Genomic DNA, 9,868 nt, shown 5'->3' with positions numbered 1-9,868 from the left:
AACTCGGAATTGTAAATCAGGAACTTGGGCCTCTTTCTAGAGCTACTACCTGAAGATCACTGACATCATCGTGATTCAACTTCTTCTTTGAGTTCCCAGTTGTCTTGAAAGCACCATGAATTCAGAGAATTCCAGACTTTGATGACAAAGTTTAATAAAAAAATATTGGCCATGAAGGACCTTCCTGTTCAATTGAACACAGCACAACAAGGTGCATCCAAAAATGTATTGTATGCTGCTGCATAAATGATGTAATATGCCAGGAAGATATGTATACTGTAACTAAGAATGTAATACTAAGTGTATGTTGTGTAGTAAGCTGTTAGTAGCCCCTGTGCCTCACCATAATAATTTTCACCTCTTAATTTAGCCTAATGTTCTGACTTGGTGGTGCACATGTAGCCTATAACCTGTTTTTGAGAGACGTGATCGTTGAATATTGTAAGAGCTTTTATTGTCTGCTTATATGCCCCCTTTATTTATCCTACGGTTCTGACTTGGTGTACAGGAAGAACACTGTAAGAACGGCATGTTCTGAATTCTGTCACAGTACATTTCAAAAGTGCTGAATGTACATCCTAGCTCGCTCATTAATGTCTTAATCGAAATTACAGATTGCCTCTTATCCGCTTGTTGTCCCCTTATGCCATAGTTTGTACATCTGAATTGTCAGTAGAAACCATATTTGTTTAAGCAAGTCAGCCATATCAGCTATATCTTTTTTAAAGGCAGTAAATTAGGCTGAATTAACTGTTTCGCTGCCAGACAAGGCTCCGCTGACAACCAGGTGGTATAGCAGTGCAATTCATGTATTGCTTAGTGTTGTGTTGTGTAGTGACTTTGCTGGCATGCATCACACTTTTTGATGTTGTTGCCCCACCAAGATTTACATGCTAAAATCACCACGGATTGTTTTGTAGTCTTAACATCTGGCACATAATAAAGGCACAATTGCCAGAAAATAGCCTAATATAATATTTTCGAAGTTTGTCCAAGTATTTATTGTACAGAGATTTCGAGATCCTCTGTCCAACGTTCATCACGCAAACTCTCCTGTTGGATTTATCTATAGTTATGCACATGTGCAAACTGGATTTATTTACAATTATAAACTGGGTGGTTTGAGCCCTAAATGCTGATTGGTTGAACACTTGGTATATCAGACCGTGTACCACGGGTTTGATAATAAATTACTTTTTACTGTTCTCATTACGTTGGTAACATGATTATAATAGCAATAAGTCGCCACAGAGGTTTGTGGTATACGGTGACATATTCTTAAACTTGGAAGAATTATTATTTTGATGAAAAACCGAATGTTGCTTCTTAGCCTAGGTCATTACAAATTGCGTCGATATTCCTTCCTAATTCGCTCCATAATGTTGTGAAAAAAAAGCTTCATTGGATAAATGTGGCAACTCTCTTGCTGCAACATGTGGGTTAGTTTTCAGGACCTGTGGGCAGGTTTTGACTGGTCATTGATCTAGTTATTTTAGCTGGACCTGGCAACCCTGCTCGTTTGGTACTTGGCTATTCCCCAGTCGAGTCGAAGCATGTTGACCCATTTAAAGAGACTACATTTAAGTTTTGTCTGCGTGCAGTAGGGTCTTTGTCAAGGTGAGTGAGGTTTAATAAATCCATTTTTTTTTTACACGAAAGAAACGTTTTACTTCGAAAAGTATCTAAACATGTTTGCCCACGTAAGCCATGCCATGTCTGTGAATCCTGATTCTAAATGATTTCAGCAGAGAAATGTACACTTCAATTTTTCGTGATTGTTGACTATTTGATCCACAGTTAATGGACATGTCCAATACAAGACGAATTCTGTTCAGAAACAATATCAACCAAACTGGGAAATGTCAAAGTGCAGAGAGAGCGCCATGTCACGGTGAGACTATTAATAACTGGGGCAATAAATTACTGTGGCAAAAAAAGGAGAGAGGTGTTGTATTACTTTACATAGACAACAGAGGGCAGTGTTGACAAAGAATCAAAGGTTTTCAATGAAGGCCATTCAATAAAAGTGTAAAGTTCTATAGGCACTCTAAATCTACAACTTTGTAATTTGATATAGTGATTATCCTGAATTTTAATAGTAAAGCTCCTATCTGAATCCCTCTTTTGTTACAGATTAGAGTTAACAAGGGAGCTCTTGGGCCAGTACATCTCAGACACCCTCAGCCACATTCACACAGTGAGGGAGTTCTGTGACAGGCATTCCAAATGGGCCCTTCAGAGGGAGACAGATCTGGAAATGATGAGGGACATCAAGGAGAGGGCAGAGAGAATTGACCTTAACTTCAACCATGTCCGTAACTCAGCGACCAAGGCCAAGGCGTTTGGGGAGTTCGTATGGAGCGGTCTGACCCAGGGGACTGCAGACAGTAGGCGTGAGGAGCTGGAGAAGGAGCTGGGAGCTGTACTAAAGGACACTCTGGGAGGCCTGGAGAAGCTGGATTACTTCCTGGATGCTGTGGAGTGTCTGGCGGTCACCTGTCTGTTGGTGTTTGAGGAGAACAGGTTCCTCTGTCTGCCTCAGGGGACGAGCCCTGCCAGTGTTCAGGCTGTCATCATTGCTGCCAGAATGGCCTGCCCTCTCCTCATCTATTTTAAGAGGGATGCTAAGGCCTTCTTTATGCCCAGCCTCCTCAATGTAGAGGTGCTGGCCTGCCAACTGGTTAGATACATAGAAATCAGCCAGCAGGTCTGTAAAAGGATGGAGAAGGGGTAAGTGGAGCTCCCATCACAATTTCTTCAACATTAACGTACGTAATGTTCTTCATTGCCATTTTACAAACACTTGATGTCCATTCTTTACTTCTAGATTACAGATCAGACAACAGCCTGGGAGTAAACTTGGGTAAGATCCCTCACACAGTTTTAATATCAGCATGTATATTATATTAGCATAGGTGTATTATTTTCCTTTCATTTTTATTGTAATTTTGACAAGGTTCTTTGGCTTATGTGATATAATTAATATGCCACAAAATAATGTAATGAATATAATTTATTGTTGAAATGAATATTCATTGTTACAGTAACTCAGTCAGTCAAATGATGTTTTGGAAAAAGAGGAATGACATCCCTGTGGTCAACCTTGGTGGTGTGAGTGAAGAGTCCATACAAAATATGCTCCAACATTTGAATCAGCTGAGTGAGATCAGGTAGGTTTTACTGCCATTGTTTGGTTCTTCTCTTAAAACTTATGTTGACATTTTTTAACAAGATTCAAGAACTAGTCTATTGGAAAACAGTAAATAGATATCTTTCCCCTCCGACAGGATGGACCCGCAAGTCAGACTGACATTCCTGTTCCAAGGGGCTGCTCAGCGCTTCATTGGCCGGTTCAGCCAGCGCCGACCCAGGATGGAGCAGTTTCTGACCGATCTGGAGGAGAATGCTGTGCAGCTGGACAGGATGAAGCTGGGGGCTAAGATCTCCAGTGTGGCAGGCAGCTCAGTGGGTGTGGCTGGAGGAATCCTATCCATCGTGGGCTTAGCTCTGACCCCTGTCACTGCTGGGGTGTCACTGGCTCTCACCATTGCAGGGGCCAGCCTGGGGGTCACCAGTGGGGTCAACAGTTTAACTACTGGTATCACAGAGATGAAGGTCAATAGCATCCATGAGAAGAAAGCCAGTGACATATTCCAGAATTTCATGGAGGATGTGGAGAGTCTCCAGGAGTGTCTGGAGGATGTGGCCAGGAATATAGAGCCCATCCTGGGGCAGAGTACGGTGAACATGGTTGGAGCAAGGAAGGTGATTGCCACCACTTGGACCATCGGAAAACGCATTGACTCCCTAGTTGACCTTTCCTCAGGTTTTAAGTCAGCAGAAGTTCTTAGAAACAAAGATCTGATCTCAAGCGCTGGTAAGTTGGCGCTCCAGGAAGGCAAAGTAGCACGAAACCTGCCCAAGCTAGCCGAGGACATCCCGGATATTGGACAGGTGGCCAAAGGCACCCCACTAGCCCTCTCCAAGTCAGCGCGGGCTGGTCTCATCACCCTCAACGTTCTCTTCATTGGCCTGGATTTCTTCTTCATCTGTAAAGACAGCGTCAGCCTGGCCAAAGGCAGCAAGAGTGAGAGATCCCAGCTCATCCGTGCCAGATCAGCATTGTGGCGCACAGAGATGGAGTCCTGGCAGAAGATCCATGACTCGCTGTGTAGAGGTCTATTAACATTAGAGAAAAGTCAGATTGTCCTGGAGCAGCCATTTTACCCTCTGGGGGAGAAGCTGAGAGGGAAGAAATCGATGTGTATGACACAGTAGGACAACATAAATGACTTAACAGTCTTTGAAGTTAGGGCCTCTCAAACATACTGTACAGTGGCACTTAGAATGTTCAACAATTTAAAATAAAGAGATGACACAAAGCCCTTTTTTCATTTTCATCAATCATTCTGTACACAAGTCTAATTTTATAATCAACTTTACAATTTAATGTTATAAGAAATAAAACAATGTTCAATTTCATGAAACTTATTCAGTTTGGCACTTTTTTAAAGTAGTCTGTTTAATATCATGGCCACATGTTTCCAAAATATGTGTTCAGTGTAGTCAAAATACTGAAAGTGAAATGTAATAATGTTTCCAATATTGTGTTGGTGACATGTACCTTCATACACAGAAGACTCACATTCCTCACTTCACTGGAAGTTGAAGACGTCTTGCAAAGGGACAGATCAAAATGTACTGGGGGGAGGGGCTTGTCCAAATGAAGGTGTCCTAAAAAAATAATGACACCCTCCCCAAAGTTACACATTATTTCACATGACCCTCCCCTTGTACTGTAAAATAAACTGAACACCCTCCCCCTCATAGAATTCATTTAAAATCATTTTTACGACCACAAATAACAATAACTGTACCGAGCCTGTGTTTTTAATCGTGGATATCGACTTTACTACTTCAGCATGCTTTTGTGACACAGTTAATGCCACGCAGGGCCAGAAGGTTGAGGGTTTGCCGACCACTGCAGACGAGTTCTCTCCCTGCCAGATTCATTACACTACGATCAGAGCTGGCTGTAGACAATGATCAGCTAGGGGTGAATCAGATTTTCTAAATGTTTATGCCACATTTATAATTATATCAAATATATACAACACATTTTCCACCAACAGGTTGAGACCTTGAAGTAGTAGTTCCCCTTGCTCTGCAAGGGCCGCGGCTTTTGTGGAGCGATGGGTAACGATGCTTCGTGGGTGACTGTTGTTGATGTGTGCAGAGGGTCCCTGGTTCGCGCCCGGGTATGGGCGAGGAGACGGTCGAAAGTTATACTGTTACATTGATGCTGTTGACCCGGATCACTGGTTGCTGCGGAAAAGGAGGAAGGTCAAAAGGGGGGGTGAGTGTAACGGATGTGAAACAGCTAGCTTAGTTAGCGGTGGTGCGCGCTAAATAGCGTTTCAATCGGTGGCGTCACTTGCTCTGAGACCTTGACCTCTGCAAGGGCCGTGGCTTTTGACGAGCGATGGGTAACGATGCTTCGTGGGTGACTGTTGTTGATGTGTGCAGAGGTTCTGGTTCTGGTTCCTGGTTCGCGCCCGGGTATGGGCGGTCTAAAGTTATACTGTTACAATAGCACCCACCTGTAGCACGCGCTCCAGCAGGTATTTCTCTCTGGTCACCCCCAAAACCAATTCTTACTTTGGCCGCCTCTCCTTCCAGTTCTCTGCTGCCAATGACTGGAACAAACTGCAAAAATCTCTGAAACTGGAAACACTTATCTCCCTCACTAGCTTTAAGCACCAGCTGTCAGAGCAGCTCACAGATTACTGCACCTGTACATAGTCCATCTATAATTTAGCCCAAACAACTACCTCTCCCCCTACTGTATTTATTTATTTATTTTGCTCCTTTGCACCCCCATTATTTCTATCTCTACTTTGCACATTCTTCCACTGCAAATCAACCATTCCAGTGTTTCTTTTTAAAAATGTTTTACTTGCTATATTGTATTTACTTCGCCACCATGACCTTTTTTGCCTTTATCTCCCTTATCTCACCTCATTTGCTCACATTGTATATAGACTTATTTTTCTACTGTATTATTGACTGTATGTTTGTTTTACTCCATGTGTAACTCTGTGTTGTTGTACCTGTCGAACTTCTTTGCTTTATCTCGGCCAGGTCGCAATTGTAAATGAGAACTTGTTCTCAACTAGCCTACCTGGTTAAATAAAGGTGAAATAAAAAGAGGCAGACACAGGAGGCAAATGGTTGTAGTCTTACAATGTTTATTAATCCAAAAGGGGTAGGCAAGTGAATGGTCGTGTACAGGCACAAGATCAGAACCAGGTCAGAGTCCAATAGGTACTTGAAGGGTATGCAGATGATCAGGATGATCAGGATGATCAGGCAGGCGAGAAAGGAGTCCAGAGTCCGGCAGTGGTCAAAACCGGGAAGACTAGCAAAAGAGAATAGAAAAGGAGTACAGGGAAAAACACGCTGGTTGACTTGACTAAACATACATACCAACTACATACAAACTAGCACAGAGAGACAGGAAACACAGGGATAAATACATGGAGGGGGGGGTGGGGGACAATCACAGGGACAGGTGAAACAGATCAGGGCGTGACATAAAAATATTATCTCAATCAGGACTCCACCAGGCCCCTCATGCACGACGCCCGCTGAAGGCCCATTCTGCTAACCAGCTAGGCCTGCTAGCTACCTAGAGCTACTTGGAACCCTACTAATTCCATGACTGGTCTATCGACGTCACCGCACGAAGAGGCAAAAACAGACTTACCCCATCGCGACGTCCCCCATAGGCTAACTTGCTAGCCCCTGCTATCTGCTTGCTTGCTAACCCGGTCTGCTAATTGCTAGCTTGCCTGCCCCGGTCTGCTAACTGCTAGCTTGCCTGCCCGGTCTGCTAACTGCTAGCCCCTGCTAACTGCTTGCTTGCTAACCCGGTCTGCTAACTGCTAGCCCCTGCTAACTGCTTGCTTGTTAACCCGGCCTGCTAACTGCTAGCTTGTTAGCATCGGCCTGCTAACTGTCTGAATCGCCGTGTCCCCAGTCAGCCCAACCACTCACTGGACCCATATGTTCACTTGGCTACGCATGCCTCTCTCTAATATCAATATGCCTTTTACATTACTGTCCTGGTTAGTAATTACTGTCTTATTTCACTGTAGAGCCTCTAGCCCTGCTCAATATGCCTTAACCAACCGTGTTGTTCCACCTCCCACATATGCGATGACATTCCCTTGTTTAAACATCTCTAGAGACTATATCTCTCTCATCATTACTCAAGCCTAGGTTTACCTCCAATGTACTCACATCCTACCTTACCTTTGTCTGTACACTATGCCTTGAATCTATGCTATCGTGCCCAGAAACTTGCTCCTTTTACTCTCTGTTCCGAACGTGCTAGACGGCCAGTTCGTATAGCCTTTAGCCGTACCCTTATCCTACTTCTCCTCTTTTCCTCTGGTGATGTGGAGGTTAATCCAGGTCCTGCAGTGTCTAGCTCCACTCCCACTCCCCAGGTGCTCTCATCTGTTGACTTCTATAACCGTAAAAGCCTTGGTTTCATGCATGTTAACATTAGAAGCCTACTCCCTAAGTTTGTTTTACTCACTGCTTTAGAACACTCTGCCAACCCAGATGTCTTAGCCGTGTCTGAATCCTGGCTTCAGACATGGCTAAGACAAAAAAACTATAACGTTTTCTGCCAAGATAGAACTGCCAAAGGGGGCAGTCTTGCAATCTACTGCAAAGATAGCCTGCAGAGTTCTGTATTACTATCTAAGTCTGTACCCAAACAATTTGAGCTTCTACTTCTAAAAATTCACCTTTCCAGAAACAAGTCTCTCACTGTTGCCGCTTGCTATAGGCCTCCCTCTGTCCCCAGCTGTGCCCTCGATACCATATGTGAATTGATTGCCCCCCCATCTATCTTCTGAGCTCGTGCTACTAGGTGACCTAAACTGGGACATGCTTAACATCCTACAATCTAAGCTTGATGCCCTCAATCTCACACAAATTATCAATGAATCTACCAGGTACAACCCCAAATCAGTAAACACGGGCACCCTCATAGATGTCATCCTAACTAACTCGCCCTTCAAATACACATCTGCTGTTTTCAATCAAGATCTCAGCGATCACTGCCTCATTGCCTGCATCCGTAATGGGCCTGCAACCAAACGACCACCCCTCATCACTGTCAAACGCTCCCTGAAATACTTCTGCAAGCAGGCCTTTCTAATCGACCTGGCCGGGGTATCCTGGAATGACATTGACCTCATCCCGTCAGTAGATGATGCCTGGCTATTCTTTAAAAGTGCCTTCCTCACCATCTTAAATAAGCATGCCCCTCTCAAAAAATGTAGGACTAGGAAGATATATAGTCCTTGGTTCACTCCAGACCTGTCTGCCCTTGACCAGCACAAAAATATCCTGTGGCATTCTGCATTAGCATCGAATAGCCACTGTGATATGCAACTTTTCAGGGAAGTTAGGAACAAATATACACAGGCAGTTAGAAAAGCTAAGGCAAGCTTTTTAAAACAGAAATTTGCATCCTGTAGTACTAACTCAAAAAAGTTCTGGGACACTGTAAAGTCCATGGAGAATAAGAGCACCTCCTCCCAGCTGCCCACTGCTCTGAGGCTAGGAAACACTGTCATCACCGATAAATCCACTATAATTGAGAATTTCAATAAGCATTTCTCTACGGCTGGCCATGCTTTCCACATGGCCACCCCTACCCCAGTCAACTGCCCAGCACCCTCCACAGCAACCCGCCAAAGCCCCCACCATTTCTCCCTACCCAAATCCAGATAGCTGATGTTCTGAAAGAGCTGCAAAATCTGGACCCCTACAAATCAGCTGGGCTAGACAATCTGGACCCTCTCTTTCTAAAATTATCTGCCGAAATTGTTGCAACCCCTATTACTAGCCTGTTCAACCTCTCTTTCGTATCGTCTGAGATTCCCAAAGATTGGAAAGCTGCCGCGGTCATCCCCCTCTTCAAAGGGGCTGACACTCTAGATCCAAACTGCTACAGACCTATATCTATCCTACCCTGTCTTTCTAAGGTCTTCGAAAGCCAAGTTAACAAACAGATTACTAACCATTTAGAATCCCACCATATCTTCTCCGCTATGCAATCTGGTTTCAGAGCTGGTCCTGGGTGCACCTCAGCCACGCTCAAGGTTCTAAACAACATCATAACCACCATCAATAAGAGACATTACTGTGCAGCCGTATTCATCGACCGGCCAAGGCTTTCGACTCTGTCAATCACAACATTCTTATTGGCAGACTCGACAGCCTTGGTTTCTCAAATGATTGCCTCGCCTGGTTTACCAAATACTTCTCTGATAGAGTTCAGTGTGTCAAATCGGAGGGCCTGTTGTCCGGTCCTCTGACAGTCTCTATGGGTTCAATTTTCAGGGCGACTCTCTTTTCTGTATACATCAAGATGTTGCTCTTGCTGCTGGTGATTCTCTGATCCACTCCTACGCAGACGACACCATTCTGTATACTTCTGGCCCCTCTTTGGACACTGTGTTAACTAACCTCCAGACAAGCTTCAATGCCATACAACTCTCCTTCTGTGGCCTCTAACTGCTCTTAAACGCATGCAAAACTAAATGAATGCTATTCAATCGATCACTGCCCGTACCTGCTCGCCCGTCCAGCATCACTACTCTGGACGGCTCTGACTTAGAATACGTGGACAACTACAAATACCTGGGTGTCTGGTTAGACTGTAAACCCTCCTTCCAGACTCACATTAAGCAATCCAATCCAAAATTAAATCTAGAATCGGCTTCCTATATAGCAACAAAGCATCCTTCACTCATGCTGCCAAACATACCCTCGTAAAACTGACCAT

The 9,868-nt window shown here is 44.2% G+C and overlaps 1 protein-coding gene across 1 annotated transcript; it reads left to right on the top strand.

Moving 5' to 3' along the window:
- The first annotated feature begins 1,231 nt into the window (after positions 1 to 1,231).
- LOC110486628 (uncharacterized) lies at positions 1,232 to 4,382 on the top strand. Its single transcript, XM_036938667.2, has 6 exons — positions 1,232 to 1,617; positions 1,798 to 1,891; positions 2,134 to 2,730; positions 2,828 to 2,863; positions 3,045 to 3,170; positions 3,288 to 4,382. Exons 2-6 carry the CDS (start codon positions 1,860 to 1,862, stop codon positions 4,276 to 4,278), a joined length of 1,782 nt encoding a protein of 593 aa, XP_036794562.2. The 5' UTR covers positions 1,232 to 1,617; positions 1,798 to 1,859; the 3' UTR covers positions 4,279 to 4,382.
- Positions 4,383 to 9,868: the final 5,486 nt, after the last annotated feature.

The sequence above is a fragment of the Oncorhynchus mykiss genome, chromosome 12 (genome assembly GCF_057628025.1).
Source record: "Oncorhynchus mykiss isolate SJ-2025 chromosome 12, ASM5762802v1, whole genome shotgun sequence".
NCBI lineage: Eukaryota > Metazoa > Chordata > Actinopteri > Salmoniformes > Salmonidae > Oncorhynchus > Oncorhynchus mykiss.
The sequence above is the reverse complement of the archived record's forward strand: the minus strand, read 5'-3'. Positions and strand labels throughout refer to the sequence as shown.